Source organism: Alligator mississippiensis, chromosome 1 (genome assembly GCF_030867095.1).
Source record: "Alligator mississippiensis isolate rAllMis1 chromosome 1, rAllMis1, whole genome shotgun sequence".
NCBI classification, from domain to species: domain Eukaryota; kingdom Metazoa; phylum Chordata; order Crocodylia; family Alligatoridae; genus Alligator; species Alligator mississippiensis.
The window spans coordinates 167092235-167113694 of record NC_081824.1 but is presented as its reverse complement, the minus strand read 5'-3'; the positions used below and the strand labels follow the sequence as shown (position 1 = coordinate 167113694).

Here is a 21460-nt window from a genome sequence, read left to right as displayed (position 1 = left end):
CATTTATTACTAAAGCAGTAAACACTTCTTTCCAACTGCAGGCCAGAATGACCCACCTCAGGCAGAAGAACATGCGAGGGCAGGTAATTCTTCCAACAACAGTGTGAAAAAGGGCCTGCAGTTGAAGCTCCATGTTCATGGGCTGGATCCAGCTCATGGACCGTAGGTTACCAACCCCTGTATTACTGTACCTATTTTATGGGTTTATTTGTTCAAAAATTGGAAGCCTCTCTTTCTCCTATTAAGCTAAATCCTGCACTAGCACACGGAAGTTTACAGCTCAAACCTGTGATTCTTATATTTATAGAAATAAGATTTAATGAATAAACTGTTAAACAGGTCAAAGTTACTTTTTAGCTACTGGATATAGTACATGTATTACAAATAGCTATAAGTGTATGGTTGCATTCTTCATCATGGCCTTCAATCAAGTCATCGTAGTTGCTCAAATCCATGAGGTTTCACCCAACCTTTCAATATGGGGTGGGGGAAGCCCTTCGTCTTGGACTTCAGGACCCGGGGCCAGAGTCAGAGCTGCAGCAGCTGCCTACTCCCCCACCCCAGGCCTCTACTCTCTTCCCCCACTGCTTACTGTCACACACAGCTACAGGCCCATTCTCTCCCAGGCACAGAGCATATGCAAACTCTGGGCCATGCTTCCCAGCGGGGAGGAAGGGGGCAGAGGCTGCAGGAAGGGGCAGGCAGGGGATAGGCACCTGCCCCCTGCAGCAGTGGGGAAGGAGAGAAGGGAAAAATTAATATGACTTTCCAACAATTGACAATTAGTTTCTATATAAATTAAATGGTAACAAAATTATACAGTTTTCATACACAGAACCTAATTATTGGGGGTTGTCCTGAATTCAGAGTCATCTTGAATTCAAGTAAAATGAAAGTTAGACAATATTTTTTCAAAAAATTGCAGTTGTTTTAACAAGAAAAAAAAATGATTTAATAAGACGTTAAAAATACAAACATCAACCTTTTCAGAATCACCCCGTTAAGAGAATCCAGAAGCAATTCCTTACCTTTGCAACTTTATGGTTTGCTGCTGTCTCATGTGAGGTATTTTTTAAACCATCTTTTAGCTGTGTGATGAACAAGTCATATCCTTCTGTGCTGGAGACATCTACCTTTTCCATACAAGCAGATAACAGTTGCTGAGCCTAAAACACACGTGTAAAAATAAAATTAGCATTTAGCCTCAGCAGCTAAATTGCAGAATTAGAATGTACTCCACTGCTCCAGAAAATATAAAACTTGGCCTGGCTTGATGGATTCCAGATCTAAACATAGATCCACTTTTGGCAATGCTTTGAACAGGAGTAAGTGGCATGTATTGTTACTTTTGTCCATCAAAGTCATCCACAGAATTCAACACTACCACAAAGGTAAGAATCACACCTCAAATTTGTATTTCAATGTTTTTAATTAAAAAAACAGAACAAAACATATGTGACTGACAACTTAGGATACGATGCACTAGCATAGGGGTGTTCAAGTCCTAGCTCATGGGCCAGATCTGACCTGCAGAATTCCCTACAGCAGGGGTGGGGAACCTAAAGTTCACGGGCTGGATCTGGCCCATGGCATAATTTAATCCAGCCTAAGGCAAATACAGTAAAACCTCATAAATCTGGCATTCAAAAAACTGGAATCCTCGAAAATCCTGCACTTTTTAAAAATACGTACACGCCTTAAAAATGCATCAGGAGTAGCACGGCCGGTCCTGGAGCACTGGCCACACACGGAGCTGTGGTGTGGGTGGTGGCGGCTGCTGCTGCATGCAAGCTTCCCCCTCCAGGGGTTGGGGGTAGCAGCAACCAGGCGGGGAGCAGCTGCTATGCCGTACCATGCTAGATAGCCACAGTGGCTGCCCCCTGACTGGCCGCAGCTACCCCTAGTCCCCAGGGGGAGAAGCTTACACATGGCTGCGTGCCATGGTCATCCAGCACAGTACAGCACAGCACAGATATTACAAAGCTCACCAAAGAAAAGCAACCTCAGCCATCACACTAAAGAAGCAGGTGAGTAAAATGTATGTTTCTCTCAAGTTTTTCACAAGTAAAACTGCTTTTTACTTGCATGTGACCCATGATTGATTTTTTCTATGGGTCAGTGTCCCACAATAGGAAAAAGGTTCCCCCAACCCTATCTTACAGGTTTAATAATTTGACCACAGGGGAACAGTAGCAGCATTAATTGCCACTCCCCTGCTGCCAAATTTCCAGATCTGTGGGGAGCCCAGAAGGCCAGACAGCATGGACATGCACACCAGAGTTGATGAACAGGGCAAGGCTGAGCAGAGACAGGGTGAGGCCCAACCCTTTGTGCCAACTCCACAAGGGATCCCTCTCGTGGACCAGTGCTGCACCACATATGCAACTTGCGGAGCCAAAGTGTTGAGCACCACTGCACTAGCATGTTTTTTCATAAACAGTAAAGATGAATAGGGATGACACACTAACCGTTTGAGCTCTCTTCTGCAGCAAGCCATGGATATAATCTCTGACAGCAAAATCCTACCTGCAATAATCAGTTGCCTAAGATATTACTGAAGGCCAACTGGTGGAACTAGCCTCACTAATAACTACCCTTCCTTTGGGATGCTTCAAGTTGCTGTGTGGAAAGTTTCTGGAGACTAGCTCAGTCATGCAGCCCAATTGATTAGCCAAATCCCAGACACATAAGGAACCACCTCTCCTACCACACCCACCGGCTCCTTGAGGAGGAAACTTAGCTACAAGGACAAAAGGCAGGCACCAAAGGCAGCATCAGCCCCTGGAGCTTCACGAGCAATTGATCAGTTCAGTTTGTCAGTGTTCTAATCTGGGAAGCAGATAGATTTACATGGATGGAAGCAGCAATTAGTCTAAAAAAAAAATTACTAAGATTTTTCTTGCCGCACGACATGTTAGGGTCCCAGACCATCCTGGGGGATAGTTAAACTATTTCAGATTAACATCACAAACTTAAAAAAAATAGCAGTGCCATCCAGAAATGTTCAATGAAGTCTGTGCTGTTTAAATTCTATCATCTCATTCCTCTTTGTTCTTGGTTCTCCTCCCTGTTACCTTCACATGTACCGAGTTCCTAGAGGCAGGAAACGTACTTTATCCATAATGCACAGGGCACCTTCTAGGAGCAATTGAAACAGGCTACAAGTTGAACAATCTTTTGTTCAGTATTCCATGTCCCCAAACTAAGAGGGTGGTAAATACTTCCAAACAGTAAGTGCTTGCTGCAAACTGGACTTGAAAGGACCAATCATGAGGGAGTCCTGGTTCCTAATGAACCACACATCATGCTATGTGGGGCACCTTCAATTTGCTGCCTGCTAGCCACAGTTAGGAACATGACCTCTTGCACTTTGGGGAACAAAAGCAATGAAGGCAAACCAACAAAGGCCCCAAGATAACACTGCTACTCTTCCCTGAGTTCACTGGAACAGTTAATAGAGATCTCTGGAAGTCCTCACACATCCTGAGTACTTGAAAAAAATAATTAATCAATGTATAGTAAAATTGATTTTGTAAGACTATTTAGGGAGGAGAAGACCGGTAACAATAAGCTCGGTATTGTAACTGAATAAGCAGCCTATTGGAAGTGGATATAAGATGTACAGAATATTATTACCAGAAATAATGCAATGAAGGCAACTAGGGAAAGCTTGGGAAAACAAGAGAACACAAGGAGAGTTACAATTTAAGTTCCTTACACTTTCCCAGTGATGGGATTATTATTCCTCATGGACTAGTGCGCATTCAGGCCATCTCGTCAAAAATTTACTGAGGGTCTCTGGGGCTTATGTTATCTTTAACAACAGGTAATAATTGAATGTGGCTCTCCCTCCATATTCCTAGCTGATAAATCCCTAGACTCCCAGAATCTGTGCCTACTGAACTGTCAACACAAATTTCTTTACCAGCAGCAGCCTATAAAAAGAAGGTTGCTATTCTGCTCTTTGGAAAAGGGTCCACACCCAATGCTTTAAACACGGGGAGAGAGAGGCGGGAGAGAGAAGCTAGTTTGAAGTCAGGCAGGGTAAAGATACACTTTACAGACTAAGTGAATCAGAAGTTCTGGTGAGCTTTTGCTCACAAAAGCTTATGAATTTCCAGTTCAGACATAGGAATGGTGTTATTGAGATTGAAATGGCCATGGATCTGGATACATCATGGGTGACACTGCAAACAAGGGAGCAAAACCCATGAACAAAAGCATGATGGACTAGAGTCTTCATATTTGGCCTTAACCCGTTTGCAGCACCTAGCAGGCATGCAGTGCATAAAATTGAAATGGACAGCAGTCAACTGAGGGACTCTAAAAGCTCCTCAGAGACTACCATTAAGAAAATGTTTTTAGAACCGTTCCGCCTTCTAGGAAAATCACTTGTTGCAAAATGGACACTAGCCATACATTCCTGGATTCAGAATATGCACCCAATATTCAATGCTGTGTAGAGGCAATGCCTTGGTAAGAGCTGGGTTTATTTGATTTACTTCAATTTCATATCCCACTCCCCTATCACCCATTGGTGTGGTCCAGTCCCTCTCCATAAAGCATTATATGGATCTTGGCACTGGCATTTTGTATTTGCACTGTATGTACTATGCTACATATGACTGTTGGTAGATACCCCCAATTTACCCTGAGATCAGAAATGTCCTACTGATTTATCACCTCCTCCTCCTGAGAGTTTCTGTCTTCCTCACTGGCTGCAGCCCAGCCCATCTCTTGACTACATTTTAACATGTTAGTTAACATCATGATAACATCACATGCTAACATTAAGACTCCAATGTACACACAGCTTTGTTTGCTTTTAACACCTACTAAACTTGTGGAAGATGTGCTAATATGACACACCTTAAATAATATCTATGGTCTTCCCTAGAAGATATAATAGCTGGTTAGGATTCTTGGAAGTGGAACTCAGTGGTTACCATACTTGCTGTTACCTCCATACATCAAACAGTGGATTTATTTTTCTGGTAATCCCAGAAGGATCATAATCCAAGAACTCCATGCAGTCTAGACTGCAGTTTCTGAAACTGGTTGCTGAAGGCAAATACCTGGATGAAAAAGACAAAGCTGGAAATGGGTCCCTACCTGTAGCAGTCACTGTAGAAATTTCTCTTGAAATACCGCAACAGGATAGAAAGAGTAAGACAAGTTACGTACCTTTTGTGTTAGCAGGGGAACTATATTCTAGCAAGCTTTGGTGGAGGATAATTACAAAGAGTTACTGCCTTAAGGCATTTTTATTTTTTAAAAGTCATCCCACTTAATAACTACTATTACATTAGACATTCAGGACAGTAAATTTGTTTTCATTATCCTACTACAGAGTCATTATATACTTAAATGTTTAAAACAGCTTACCTCTGTAACTGGCAATTCAAGCTGAACCACATCATCTTGTTTTGAAACAGGTGTTTGTAGAGCTGTGTCCAGGAGCAAGATGCCATTGAGATCTTTCCTACAACCTACTGCATAATCATCCACAAAGATAACTTTATCCACAGCAGAAATATACTGGCATTTCACCCGTCCACCTGGTTTAGCTATAAATTGAGGAGGAAGAGGGAGAGAAAAAGAAAACGCTATTAAAGAAAGCATAACACCATATAATATGTTTTGGTAACATCAGGACTAGTAATTTAAACAATCTAAATAAACTTAAATCATTAGGTATGTTGCTACAAGTCCTTCTGGTAAAAGTTACTTTACCGGTAATTTACTTCACTTTCCTTATCTTGCCAAACAATTCATCTATGACTAGGGTGACCACATGGTACCATAGGAAATCCAAGGCACTGTCCCCTCCCCACCCATTCTCTACAGTCAGCAGCATTGCTGCAGATGTCTGAAAAAAATATTAACACAATTAAAGCTGCCCAGAACTTAAAACCTAGGAAAAAGTTGAGTCAAGGTACTGACTGATCCTCAAGTAAGTGCTGGTCACATGTTTTTCATAGATTCATAGATGTTAGAGTCAGAAGGGACCTCAATAGATCATCGAGTCTGACCCCCTGCATAGGCAGGAAAGAGTGCTGGGTCTAGATGACCCCAGCTAGATACTCATCTAACCTCCTCTTGAAGACCCCCAGGGTAGGGGAGAGCACCACCTCCCTTGGAAGCCCATTCCAGACCTTGGCCACTTGAACTCTGAAGAAGTTCCTCCTAATGTCCAATCTAAATCTGCTGTCTGCAGCTTGTGGCCATTGTTTCTTGTAACCCCCGGGGGCGCCTTGGTGAATAAATACTCACCAATCCCCTTCTGTGCCCCCGTGATGAACTTATAGGCAGCCACAAGGTCGCCTCTCAACCTTCTCTTGCGGAGGCTGAAAAGGTCCAGTTTCTCTAGTCTCTCCTCGTAGGGCTTGGTCTGCAGGCCCTTAACCATACGAGTGGCCCTTCTCTGGACTCTCTCCAGGTTATCCGCATCCTTCTTGAAGTGTGGCGCCCAGAATTGCACGCAGTACTCCAACTGCGGTCTGACCAGCGCCCGATAGAGGGGAAGTATCACCTCCTTGGACCTATTTGTCATGCATCTGCTGATGCACGATAAAGTGCCATTGGCTTTTTTGATGGCTTCGTCACACTGCCGGCTCATGTTCATCTTGGAGTCCACTAGGACTCAAAGGTCCCTTTCCACTTCCGTGCCACCCAGCAGGTCATTCCCTAGGCTGTAGGTGTGCTGGACATTTTTCCTCCCTAGGTGCAGCACTTTGCATTTCTCCTTGTTGAACTTCATTCTGTCGTTTTCTGCCCACTTGTCCAACCTGTCCAGGTCTGCCTGCAGCTGTTCCCTGCCCTCTGGCGCGTCCACATCTCCCCACAGCTTTGTGTCATCTGCAAACTTGGACAGAGTACATTTCACTCCCTCGTCCAAGTCACTGTTGAAGACATTAAAGAGTATCGGTCCAAGGACCAAGCCCTGCAGGACCCCACTTCCCACACCCTTCCAGGTTGAAACCGACCCATCTACCACGACTCTCTGGGTGCGACCCTCCAGCCAATTCACCACCCACCGGACTGTGTAGTCATCCACATCACAGCCTCTTAACTTGTTCACCAGTATGGGGTGGGATACCGTATCGAAGTATACAACATCCACCCCTCCTCCTGTGTCCAGGCGTTTCATAACCTGGTCATAAAAAGAGACTAGATTGGTCAGGCACGATCTGCCTGCCACAAACCCGTGCTGGTTTCCCCTCAGCATAATTTGTCCTGCTGGGCTCTCACAAATGTGAGCCTTGATAATTTGTGATATAGAAGAAATAAAAATAATGTGATAGGAGAAAGTAGGCAGAAAGGGGGAAAGCCACTCTAGCTGTCAGAAAGGATGGTAAGTCTCACTACTTGCCATAGAGGAACTGAAGCATTTGAAAAAGAGCCGTGTCCAACAACAGGAACAGATTTCCTTGTCTGCCGTTGAACGTCAATTCTTGTCTACGGTCAACAGGTGACACATGATTAGAGAGAACTATTTTCTTCCTTGCAAAGGAATTGTATAGGGGTGCACCAATAAAGATTTTCTTGGCCAATGCTGATAGCTGATATATAGTAATAGTGCAAGGCATTTTAGACTGACATAAAAAAAATGTTTGTTTGTTTCGCATTACACACACACGCACGCACGCACGTGCTGCCTGCTCCAGCCCTCAATGAGGAAAGCAGCAGTCACTTTATTCCCACGCATGTCACCCCCTTGCCCACAGCTCCTACCCACAGCCCTGGTTCCCTGTTAGCCCATGCTACTGTCCTGGGTGGGCAGGGCAGACCCTCATGTAGACAGTGGCACTGGGCCTGGTGCGTCAGCAAGCCCTGTGCAGCCAAGCTCCTACGGCCACTGGAGAGAAGCCATTTTGCAAAGGCATCTGGTGCCCAGAGGAGCGAAACATACCTTTGTGTGGCACCTTAGGCTGCTCGCATGTAGCCCAGTCTCTGCGGCAGACCTATGTATGCAGCACTGCCAGGGCAGCAGCAGGTAACAATCCCTTTGTTGGTGAGCGTGGCACCCTGTGACCATTCCCTGGCACTCCCTCCCCCTGTTTGCTGGGACCTGTAGTCTTCCACAGGCTTGGGCCAGCAGTGGGGAGCAGGGACCGGGCTACTCTCACCTGGATGCTCCAGGCATGTGGCTGTAATTATCAGCTACAACAGAAAAAAAGCTGATAGCTAATAATTTCTCCTTTAATCGGTGCCGATTTGATGGCCAACCGATATATCAGCGCACCTCATAGTATGCATTTTCAGTTCTGTCCCCTCATAAATCAAAATGCACATGTACATCAAGAAAGGCAAGGATATTTTGGCTAGTATATTTTATTGAACCAAACTGTAGAGTTGGGAAAGCTTAAACAAACTTCTGGGTACAAGGCATCTGCCAGGAAAGAGGGAGACTGCTTATGCTAGGTAGCAAACCCAGCAATGGCTGTGTATAAGACTCCGTATGTAATTAAAAACAGTCTGCTACAAGAGAAGTGCAGTAGCTCTTGCTCTGATGAGTGGGAAAGAAAGGCCATTCTAGAGGGAAGGACCTAACCACTAGGGACCTACCAGATTCACATTTTTATGAAAACCACAAATTTGGTAGGTTCCCTGTGAAAAAGCTTAGTCCCTGTGAAAACTGGAAAACAGCCGGCAAAGGTAAAGGGAGGGAAGATTTCTGGGGCAGTCTGAGCAAGGTGCCAGTTGCCATTTTCACAGTAGATTAAGGTGGGGACCCTCCATGCCTCAGATGTCCCAGGCCTCCCCAGAGATTGAAAGATGTCCATCTGTCAATCTCTGGGGAGGAGTGGGACTTCCAGGACCCCTTGGCCAACCAGAGGTATGCCACGCACAAAAAAACGGCAACCAGCACCATATTCAGACTGTGAAATCTCCCTGCTTATCTCCCATGGGGTGCAAAGAAATTAGCAGAGATTCCAGATTGACTTTATGGCTCATTTCAATCTATGTCTGTGTTTAGCCTCTGGTTTTTAGCACACAGTAAGTATGAATTTTTTCCCCCAGGCCTATCTTTGACAATACTAGATATATCACCTCATCTTCCCTTGGAGGATTATTCCTACTCAGTATCAAAGTTAGACAGCAATAAGTTAGTGAGGCCTTATTATTACTGTTCAATAAGCAGATTCCTACTACATTCTCTACAAATTATCCATCCTGCCCCAAATATGCTTAGTTTCAATTAATGTACATTTCAACTGTTAATACAGTGCTTTCTGTGATTAATCAAAACAGTGAATAGTAGATCACCTTGTCACCAAAAGTGTCCAATACCTTAAGAGAAAAATTCTAAAATCTTTATATAAGCAATTAAAAGGATAAGTTATTAATGGAAACCCCCCTTCATGCCCCGCCCCCCCCAACTGCTTCACTTACAGGATAAGTTTAATATCTCTGTTGTTTCAAATAATCACTGTCATTTTGGAAAGGTGACAGCATCTCTCTCTCTCAAAAAAAGAAAATGAGACTGCAGTTAACTATCTATTCCAAGTGAATTATGTATCCCTCCCCAACATACCCAAAAATCAGATCAGCCTGCTGATTAGCAAAAGACAAGTCAAAGTTCAGGCTGAAGTTGTGAAAAGGGTCAGGGGGAAGGAGAGGGAATTCAGAAGTTAAGCATTCAAAATCCTAAGAAAATGCATCAGAAATAGTTTGGCATCAGTTCCCCCATCCAATTAAGTGAGGGCATACGGGCAATACTATTATAACTTGCCACAAAAGACTGTTTAAACCAAAAGGAGCTGCACTACACTGAAGGCCAGATAACCACAAGTCTTATCTATTCCACTGACCAGTGTTTCTAAGTCTGCATGTACTGCTGAAGTTATTAACTGGGAGAGAACTCAAGAGTTAAGGAGAAGGGGAAAAGTACAATTGCAAAATTTCTTCCTTGTCAGCTGCCAGGAAGATCTGAAAGATGGAAACAACATTTCTTTTCATCTGCCAGCTCTCAAACAGAGGTGTGATACCTTAAGGTCAGGAGACCTTCTTCTTCTTCTTTGTACAATGCATGAAGCCAGTTTAAGGCACAGAGCACCAATCCCTTTCCTTCCACTAGAGACAGAAAAACTTCACTGTTTAATTGTCCAGAGACCTTTTGCATCCACCTTGGCCACCAGAATGAGTCCTCCATTAGAATTAGTTCTCAAGCTAATGGTGCTGGGTAAGTATGTCCATGTACAACCTACTTCTGACATGCCAGTTATAATTCTCATAACCAAATTAAAAGCCTTGTCAATACGTTGACCACTTTACTTATTACTGATTACTTTGACCTTTATGACTGCTATAACAGGATTTGTGACAATGAACAGTAACATAACCTATTTAATGATTAATTTATAAACACAGGCTCTCCATTACCAGGCTCTTAAAGAGTATACATTTAATGAATACATGTATTCAAAATTATGAATAGTCTGGACCAACGGAGGCCAAACTTTTTGGCAGGCGTGCTGCAAATTAGCCCCATGCCCTCCCCAAGAACCACTCTTATCCCCTTCTTCTGCCTGACCTGTTCTGCTTTCTAGCCCATCTGCTTCTGTGCTGCCTGTTCCCTCCCTGTTCTGCCAGGCATCACATGTACTCTCTGTTCCACAGGTTGGCCACTCCTGGTTTGGCCAAATATTCATTTGTACAAGTTTTAAAAAATCTAGACTACTAGGTTTACTGTTTTAAAGGGGGAAATTATGTCTCCCAGATATTTCTGATGGGTGAGGTAACTAGCCACCATGAACTCAACTAGTTGAATTAGTCTTCCACGTTTCCACTTTACATCTTTTATCTACTGCCTCCCCCCCACTTCATCTTCTCAGCTACTTGGGCAGCAGTTTTTATGGCTTGGGAAAACCAAAGAATATGCAACCAGTTGAAATCTGAAAGACAAACCCATCCTGCTGGGGTCATCTGGTCCCAGAGGTCTATCGTGTGTGTATGGGAGGGAGGGGGGGGGGGGGGGAGGGGGGTGGACCTGATGATCTGTAAGGTCCCTTCCAGCCCCAAACAACTATGAAACAATGAAGAGAAAAAACAACATTTCTTTTTAAAAATTACAGGAATTCCATAAAAATCTCCTGCACTGGCAACAGCCAGATATTACAGGATAGAAAATCCATTTGCTCTATTCCCTACTCCCTTTATTCATTTAACAATATCTTTATCCCCTTCTACAGGTTTATTTCACTTAAATTTACAGCTCATGTTTGTAACTTCGAGAACTAAGACACTATAGAAGCGGCTCACTCCTCACTCCCTGTTCCTTCTACATGAAAGCTCCAATTGAGATCCACAGTTCTGTTGTAAGAACTGGTTTCTATAACAAAAGTTCCACACTAGTCAATGCTAATGTCACAGATGTAACCACCTCTTTAGGCAATCCTTTCTCTCTATAAAGCGTTAAAGCTTGTGTGATGGCTGAATTCAAATACCATTAAGTTATATTAAGCCTACTTAAAATTGTGCAGAGTTGCTTCTATAAAGGAGTTATTTGCTCCTAGAGGAGTAAAGTGAAGGGACAGTAGAAGGCTACTGCCATTCAACAATAAACATGTCATTGAGTAAATGGCAAGAAAGTGGGCATGTCTTTTGTAAGGCATTTCAGAATCCTTTAGAAGTAAAGGTAAGAGTAACTCCATTTAAGCCATCTTTATGTAAATTTTAAGACAGACTACATTCAGTACAGAGAATAACAAGTATATTGACCAGATTGTTTTAATTCTGCTTATGTAGCTGCAAGCATAGTTCCTCTGAAGATGGGGCTCTTGGTTTATTAACATCCAATTCCCTAAGTTTTGTTTTTACACTAAGAGGAAAGATGGATCTTTTCCTACTTGGGTGCCATCCACAAAAACTGTCTAACCACAGTGAGTGTCATTCTTCAAGATGTGTTGTCCATGACATTTGATTCTTGGTTGCAAAGAGCCAACCTGAAGGGGATCTTGCCTTCTTTCTAGCTAGCTATGTCTATTTGGGTCATACCTACTGTACCCATTTTTCCCCACCTTCCCAAGCACATGAAAGGCAGTGAATTGGCCAACCACCCCTCAGTTCCTCTTCCAGTCCATAAACAAGTACAGGTTTCCCTCACTTTATGTGGTTTCTGTATGTGCAAATTCGCTCTCATGCCATGACCCTTTTTATACCAAAAATTCGTTATATACGAGGTAAATTCACTCGTACGTGATCGGTGTGGTGCAAGCCCACAGTCAGCTGCTTTGTGCAGTGCATTGTGGGAGTGATGTGCATCAAAATATAGTCTCCTGTGTAGATCTGTGCTCCTCGCCCGCTGTCTCCGACACATGTTTCTGTAGTTGCCATCCCCATTATGGTGACATTCACCACTGCCCTGTTTTGGCGTGTACTGTCTGCTGTTGGCAAGTACCAAAATTGTCTTGTAAGTGGTAGAAATGGGTCTGGGGGTCATTACAGTCAAGGTCTTGGAATGTATCCCTATTTGTTACACTTTAAAAAGTGGGCTCCCTTTATGCACATTTGAGTTATGCACCGTTTTCCAGGAACACATGTACAGAATAAAGCAAGGGAAACCTGTGTAGGAAATCAGAGAAGCAAGAGAGGATGAGCAGGTTGTGGAATCCACACAGACAACACACCTCAAAGAACCTCAATTCCTATATTAATAATTTTTATTTCCTGAAGCTATTGTATACATGAACACCACTTCTGGTGACTACCAAGCAATAATCTTAAAAATTAGGAACAGGTGGCAGGAGTCCCATTTAAACAAATCCTGAAAGTTCTACCAATGCAAGCACTGATCCAGAAGTCTAAAAACAAAAACCAGTGAACAAACTGTGGAACAATCGTCATGTAGCAGCCCTGCAAATTTCTGAAATATGGATGTTTCCTAGAGAAGACACAGAAACTGCCTGAGCCCTAGAAGAATGGGTTCCAGCATGTATAGATAGGTCCTGTTATGTAATAGCTAGATCTAATACAGTCAGATACCCATTTAGAAAAATCTTTGAGTGGAAATGTTTTCACTCTTAACCCTATTTGCTAGGACTATTAAGTAGTGTAGAGCAGCGGTTCTCAAACTTTTGCACCTTATGTCCCTACCAACCATTTTGTCAAAACACCCTGGTCTCACCATGATAAAAATAAAACCCCACTTTTTCCAAGAAGTATATTTTTACGTTTACATTAATCATTAATGGACATTTTCGAATCAGTTGAAGTCCCACCTACATGAACTTCATGTCCCACCAGTGGCTGAGAAACACTGGTGTAGAAAACAGCCTGGAGGGCTTTTTCCTGTCTAGGTTAAAGAGCCCTGACCACACAAAGGAACACAGTTTCTGTTTCCCACTGGCCTGAGCATAGCATGGAAAAACAACTGGAAGGACAAATCAACTGACTTAACTTAAAGGTCAGAAACAACCTTAGTTATTTAAAGATCTCAGACTATTCTGATCTTTATGACTGCTCCACCTTAGAGTGTTCCATATGGTCCTACATTTTTCATATCCTTCACACTTATGTTATGGCCACAAAATGTCTTCCACCGACACTTGTTAAAAAGGATGGGTTAATAAGTATTCAAGACAGTCTCATTAAGCTGGCTGACATTATCAGAGCTGTCCCTTGGGAGGGGTAAAACAGGGTGACTGCTCCGGGCCCTGCGCTTTGCGGGGGGGCCCCATGGACAGTGCCGTAAAGGCCCCACTGAGGGCGCTACCACTCTATTCACGCTCTAGCCACTCACCACCCCTGCACAGGCTGATATGCCCTGGGCCCTGCACACCCCTAGGGTCTGCTCTGGACATTATACTGAGGTCTCAGGAAGGAACAGGAAATTGTAGGTTGGGAAAATATTGGCCCAAGTTGGAGAATAATGTTTAGAATAACATGCTATGTAAAATATGCTCTTATGAAACTGATGGGTGAAAAATGTTCAGGAATATTCAAGAGCCCAGAACTGCAGAAACAAGATTCCAAGATAGATAGAAGATGTGCTACCAAGAGAAAAAGCCTCTTCATTTTGCTGCTAAGAGTCCAGTAAAGGTTCTCTGCTATGTACAAAAATGTTTTAGATTTCATTCAAACAGCTTATTTTCATAGTAATCAACCAACCAGCCAGCAGGTAAGAATGTTAGATCTAAGTATATGGTCGACTTTCATTTGACTAAACATCATGAGGTAAAACAAGTAGCATGATCAGAGGCCGAGCTGACAAAGTCATCAGGATTCAAACAGCAAAACTGTCCAGCTCAAGCTGAGGCTACCACAAACATTGAAGCTAAAATAGTGTTCATGTTTCCTGACAACACTTGGCATTAATGAGATCAGCATGTAGGCATGATGTCCACAAATTAAGTAACATGTCTGACAAGAAACCAAGGCTCAAATCTCCTCTGCGGCAAAATACATGGCATTTCGTTTTCTGTTCTGTGAAGAATACATGCATTTTTGGACAGACAGCCATGAGCAGACTGCAAATGGCTATCTGAAAATAGTTTGCAGAGCTGATCACTAGGTTCCCACTGGTACCACCTGAATCTAGGCACCAGCGTTGAAGAGTTTTCTGGCAAAAGGATGACTGTTTTTGTCCACTGACACAACATATGACAGTAGTGTTTTCTCTCATCACTGTGGATCCCTACAGCAAAAATGTAAATACTATGTATGCTATAAATACAGCTCTGAGCTTCAAGATAGTTGGGAAGACCAGAGACCTTCCCACACAAGACTCATGTCTAGGTGAGTTCCCAGTTGTGTGTGGAAGCATTGCTCAATAGTATCTTCACAAGAGAACTTTATTGCTTGCATAAGCCTAATTTTGCACCAATCTAATGAGGAGAAGGTATCCCACAGGTCCTTCACCTTCACATCCAAGTGATGGTTGGTAAGTAAAAAGACTTCAGCCACCCTTGCAAGGAACACGTGTGAAGTCTGGCACATTAGAACTAGCATCAAGAGACCATGTGACGCAGGAGTCTGAGCCTCACTTTTGAAGCTGTCTCTGGATAAGCCAGCAGATGACTGGGACCTACTGTGGCCTGCGATCCTTTGATAGATAATATACAACATTGCTTCTATAAATTCTATATACTGGGTCAGCAAAAAGATCAATTTTTTCTCTGCTGATCTCAAACTCAAGTGATAAACAGCCCACAGAAGTCAATTCAGACCACCCATTGTAGAGTTTTTCTAAAATGAGGTAGTCATCTACATATGGACATTTCTGAATGCAACAACACAAAATAGACTGCAATAACCACTAGGCATCTATGAACACTTTTGTTGCCATGGCAAGGCTGATAAGTAGGAACTTGTATTGGTAGGATCCTGCACTATAAATCTGAGACGTTTGATTACTGAGTCTACAGACAGACGAAAATACAAGTTCTAAAAATCAAGAGATAAAAATCAATTTTGAGGATTAGATACGAGAAATTTTGAGGATTGGGGATCTTCTGAACTTGGAGTGGATTAATCTAAGATATCTGAACTTTAGAGCTGGTGTTCTAACACCTTGTCCATTTAGAATTCAAAAATAAAACGAGGGGGAGCATACAACTTCTTATCTCCACATGTCACGTGCAGTTTTCCATGGTTCCAAACTGCAAGAAATAATCCATCCCTTATTTTAACAGAATTTCATGAGAGGATCCCTGATAAGGGACAGGAAAGGAAGGCATGTAGTAAGGAGAAAACAGAACTGAACTAAATACAACCTTGGCTATGATTTTAAAGGTTTCTTGAGCCAAGTCTAAGCCACAGGCAAACCAAGGTGGTAGCTGAAGAGAAGGAAATGAAGTTTGGTTTTGAAAATGGTTCCAATCAATTCTCAAGTGGCATCAAGCCAGTTACTCTGAGATCAACAGAGATTCCAATGCAAAAGATCCTCTATTTCTCCCTTGATGGTTCTAACCTTCTTTGCAAATTATAGTCATAAGTAAAGGTCCTCTACTAAATGACTTGTGTCTAACCTATATACATACAATGAGCCCAGAAACTCTCAAACCCCTTAACAGACAAAAGATTTAACGCTGTATATCAAATAGTCAACAACCATTGAAAAAGAGATCCTTAATAGTTGCTTGGCCTTTTGTAAGATTGGCAGTCTTGAGGATCAGAGTTAAAAAATGCTATCATAATAGAAGTGACTACTGAATAAGTCTGTCTAGAGGTCTCAGAAGCATCTAAAGTAGCCTGCGAAAGTACAACTACTTCTTTAATGTTCACCTGGAAGAATCCATATGAATTGCCACACTCTGCCCAAATTCAGATAAGCATACTTTGACAGAAGCACCTAATAACTTGAGATACGCATCCAGAGACTAGCAGGACACTAGTTTATGTAGCTTGCCTGTCATAGGTGAGCTTCACAGCATTATTTTCTCTCTTTAATATTATTCTTGGAGATTCCCGGTGTTTGGATTTTTCATCACATTCTTCTGCCACCACTATGGACCTCAGGATAAAAGGGCTCATAAACATTTGTGTCCCTTACAGAAAACTTTAAGATCTGTCAAGTTTTTTGTATACGCATGACATACAGCCTTAGATAGTTCCAACAACTGATCTATTGTGATAAATATGGTAACCCTTTCAGCCACAGAACAAATAAGAATACATACTATTTACAGGGATTTTCCTTTCAATACCTCCAAGCTATCCAAGGTGTCTACCATACATCTTAAGTGGTTTAAAGACCCTTAGTCAGTAATGTCAATCAGGATGCCACAGTACCACAAGCTACCTTAAGACCCTTTCAAGGATGCCATGCAACATAAACATGTTAGATAAATCCAGACATTTCAAATAGGAATCCACAGTGTCAAGAATATTCTGGCTTGTTCTAGGTTTTCTGAAGTCCTTTGCATCAGAAGAACTGCTTTATTTTTTTTCCAAAGTCCAAAAAGGAGTGAAAGCTAAGAGCTGGCATTTTCCAAGGGGTGCCTCAAGATCAAAACGGTTGAGAACCACTGACTTAAATTAGTTGGATCTCTCTCTCATCAGGTGACAAAGGAAGTTCCCGCTGATGGAGGCCCATATGATCTTCTGTCCCTTGCTAGTTTTCTTCCTCACTGTCATGCTCCTGGTGGTACAAGACTGAGACTGCCTACAACATCTTCTAGGGGAGGAAAAGCTAATTCAAGATAATCCACAATAGATCTTTTACTGTATACTTCTAGGAGGCCAATAAAACCAACAATTCAATGCTATAAAAGAGTGTAAAGGGGCTAGGACTTGTGTGTGATGTACATCTCTTATGAGATCCCCAAAGTTCTATTTGTAAGGGCAACTGGATAGACAGAACACTGTGCCAGATTCAGGAGTCTCAGGGGTTGATCTCTTGATGAAAAATCAGGTCAGTCCAATGAGATGAAGATGACTGCTCAGATCTCTTTCTTCAGGGTCTGAAGAAGCCACACACAAGTCCTCCAGTAGAAAGGGAATGAGACAGGTTTACCACACTTTGTCTCTTCTTAAAGGAGAGACAGATTGATATGTAATCAGGAATTTGCCTTTTGCTATAGCAGAAAACATGCTCTTCACATGGGTACTGCAGGCAATAGTCTCATGAAAGAGAGGAGTTTAAAATTCCATGGATTTTAATTTCAGCCATAGCAGCTAGATACAAAATACGGAAGATGCCTTTAAACTAAGTAAGTGGATTTTTCTGGCTAAAAGGTAAAAAAACTGTGTACTGCAACCAACGTACAGAGTAGACTGATACTGCAGAGGTTCCATCTAACTGCAAGGACAATTGACCTCACTCCATCCTTTGTGCTCCCCTAAAGGATGGCGCGGAGCATCAGATCAGCAACAGTATAAACACAGCACCAACAGACATTGGTAGCCAAAAAGATCTGATATCTTGTACATGAGCCTCAGAAATAGAATCTGTATACACAATCAAAGGTTCTTCAAACTAAATTAAGCCCTCAGTTACAACTTGCAATAGTTCTGCATTCTGTGGACAAATAAATGCAATCCTAGAAGGTAGTAAGTAGTTCTTTTGATTAAATTCAATGAGGAACAGATTCTATCGCTCTCTTTTACAGTCATATTGATTTGATATGGCAAAACAGTGAGAAACTAGCATACATGATTGAATATGTAATGGGACCACAGTAGTAAGTTAATTTTACATAAGCCCTGGACAGACAGAACATTTACACGAGTACAAAATAGTACCAGACCAAATACAGAAACCCACCAGAGTAACTTCACCCAATACAAAGGAGAATTAAACCTGGAAGAACACAGTAGAATATTACTAGTGCAAGGTACATAAATTAAGGTTTCATTTGTCCATATTTATTCTTGCTAAATGCAAATAGGCTACTATTCCTCTCCCATCACAGAGCAGCAAGGCACAGCAATAGCTGTGTATTACATGCAGCTGCCCTGAGAGAGCAGCACATGTCTATTCCTAATCACAATGTAATTTACACTGCTTTACATAAATGATGTAAATTACACAGGAGAATGAATTCCTGTCCAGAAACAGTCATTATTCAACCTAGTACCACAGCTATAAACTTCAAATACTGAAGCAGCATCTAGTATATATATAATTTTATATGAAAGAAAAATCTGGTTCAAACTGTTTACATGTAAATTAAGTCGAGGTCTCATTTTCTTCTGTATCAGTGAGAAATTACATTTCTCAATGAAAGTAAAATACTCCTTGAATTTTAACAATTTTTTGTTAATAATTAAAAAAACCCCAATGAAATAAAAGTCAGACTAATCAACAAATTCAGAATGACTGATGTCCCACAGATTCATAAAGAAAAGATGTATTTTTCCACTAAGGCATTAAACTTGTGCCTACCTTCCTTTCAAGTGGAGTGGTAACTGATTTCACACATAGCAGCCTCATGCAACAACAGCCCAGAATAAGAATGAACTCATTGGTTCATCTTTTTAATGTAGGTGCACATGAATAAGGACACTTGGAAACTGACACTTTCAGAATGACCTGCTCTAACTTATGAAAGGAAAGAAATGGTTTAATTTTAACTCTTGCTTGCTCACTAGCTAAATTTGATTAGATAATCTGCTTGATAATATTCAAGAAGAAAGTATCCATATTACTCAAGTCTACCTGGAAAATATGGCAGAACCTGTCTAGTGCCTCACTGTTCTTATAGCAAAAGCAAGCTATAAACAGGGTGTGAATTAAGGGTAACTTGGGGGGGCTGAGCTGCCCCCACCCCCCATAAAGATGAAAGCCCCCTGTGGGATTTGAAAATCATAAGGGGGGGGGAGGGGGAAGGGTCTCCAATTGGACTGCTCCTTCAAGAGTCAAAGTGTATTTCAAACTCTGGCTATAACCCTCAAATCTTCACCAGGATCAGTCACCAAAATCCAAATGAAAGTTAAACATTGTCATTGTCAAGTTGAATAACGAAAGTGGAAGTACAGTAAGAGACCGGTCACTAAAGATTGCTTCCTCAAAGCGTGAAACTCTGTGAACATCTGGTTTTTTTGTTCGTCTTTTTTTAAGTACCACAATTCTGAAGACAATCCGGGTGGTTGGGGTATCAGGTCTATTCCTCACAGGCAAACTCCAACCAAAGATTGGTTTTCCATCCACTGCAGAAGAGCAACATACTAACAAAGTGGCTTAACAATAACAACAGTAGTTCTTTACCTCCTACTCCTGGAGAACTGCCAGTGAATGATACCAAACCTTTAACTCAGTTTTACTTGCACCCATGAGAGTCAAGGGGCAGAGCAGCAAAAAGCACCCCCCCAAAAGAAAGGAAAAAAGAAAAGAAAAGTGTTCACCAAAAACATGAACCAGCAACCCCAAATTTAAATCTGTTCAAAGCAACAGCTGAATACAACCTTTAAACCCAATGGGATCCCCACAGGCCTGGTCCCCAACATCATAAGCTTCAGAACTGTGCTTTAATACCCAGGAGCAAGACTCAGCCGGGATGGTACAGAAACCTTCGTGCCCGGTCTTTACTCCTAAAGTTGCAAATGAAGCCAGGGACATGCCGCGCTTCATGACAACAGCACCTGGGGCTTACAGTACAGTGCCTGACCCTATAACCTGCCAAATCTGCGGATCGAGGGGCTGCCTCCCTGAGGGCTACAGCACCACTGCTCACATGAGCCCTGGGGGCAGAAGGCAAGGATTGAGGAGCCTCACCAAAAGCAGCAGGAGGGGAAGCTGAGGGCGACCCTCAGGCGGCTCATCCCAAAAGCGCGGCCCACCCCCTCCCAAGGGGGCAGCAGCCGGTGCCACCAAGCCTCCGAGAGCAGCCCCCGGGGCCGCACTCACCGCTGAGCGCCGAGGCCTGCAGCGTGGCCCCCGAAGTGCCGTCGATGACTTTGATGGCGCCGCGGGCGGTCACGGCCAGGATGGCGTTGAGCGCCGGGTGGTAGCACAGGCTGCGCAGCCCGTCGGCGTCGCAGCGCAGGCAGCCGTCCCGCAGCAGCAGCCACTCGCAGACGCCCGGCCCCGGCCCTGGCCCCGGCCCCGGGCCGGCGCCCGCCGCCCCCACCCCCGCCGAGGAGCAAGAGGCCGCCGCCGCCGCCATCTTCCCGGCCGCCGCCGCCGCCCAGGACAGGAGGCCCCGAGGGAGCCGCTCAGTGACAGTCCCGCGAGCCGCCGCCGCCGCCAGCCACCATCCGGGTCTGGGGAGAGGGGGAAAGGGAGAGCGCCGGCGTGCGCCGGAAGTGACGCAATCGCGCCGGAGACGGAACTAACAGCGCGTAACGCAGGGGGGAGCACAAGAGGAGGGGGAACTACGAGCCGGGGCTTGGGAGGGTGCCTGGAGCCCCACCTCCTGGTCACGTGTGCTGCGCCGGGGGTGGGGCCGTGCAAGGCAACTCAGCTGAGCAGCGCCAACCCCTGCTTCCCTGCCCCTTGCGCGTGGGGGATCCGGGCTTCTGCGGGCAGGCCGGACTCGCTCTGGGCAGAAGCTGGCTCCGCGGCCCACATCCACCCCTTTGCTTGTGCCCTGGGAAGTAGGGAGCAGCAAGTTGGGAGGGGCAGTAGCGGAGAAAACCACGATTCCTGCTAGTAGGGGATCTCGGGGCACTAGCAGGCCTGGAGGAAAGGGTTGCCAGCCCTCCGGGGTTGCCCTGGAGTCTGCAGGAACGAGAGACAAGTCTCCAGAAGACGGCTGGCAGTCCCGCGGGAGATTGATGATAGGGCATTCATTAAAATAAATATTACATGTTGAATCCGATTTGTATAGTAGTCCAGTGGGTTTTTAAAATGCAAGGGTCGTGTGCATTTGCCTCCTGACCTAGTGACTCATGAATGGCGTTGTCATGTGATGAAACCTCCCAGAATAGATTCAGAGTTGGCAGCCCTACTGGAGCGGCTGTGGGTCAGGAGTGAGGGGCACTGCGGGGGCTGCAAGTTGGGAGTGAGGGGCACCGGCAGGGCTGCAGGTCATGAGCAGAGACGACCCTAGCAGGGTGCAGGGCCCGGATGCAAAGA

General features: G+C 43.8%; 1 protein-coding gene across 1 annotated transcript in view; it reads right to left on the bottom strand.

Moving 5' to 3' along the window:
* Positions 1-20655, bottom strand: part of BIRC6 (baculoviral IAP repeat containing 6) — a 322923-nt gene extending 302268 nt beyond the window's left edge. Inside the window, 4 exon segments of the mRNA XM_019500584.2 lie at positions 1029-1166; positions 5386-5567; positions 20291-20622; positions 20624-20655. Coding sequence (XP_019356129.1) covers positions 1029-1166; positions 5386-5567; positions 20291-20622; positions 20624-20640 — 669 coding nt within the window. The 5' untranslated portion in view covers positions 20641-20655.
* Positions 20656-21460: the final 805 nt, after the last annotated feature.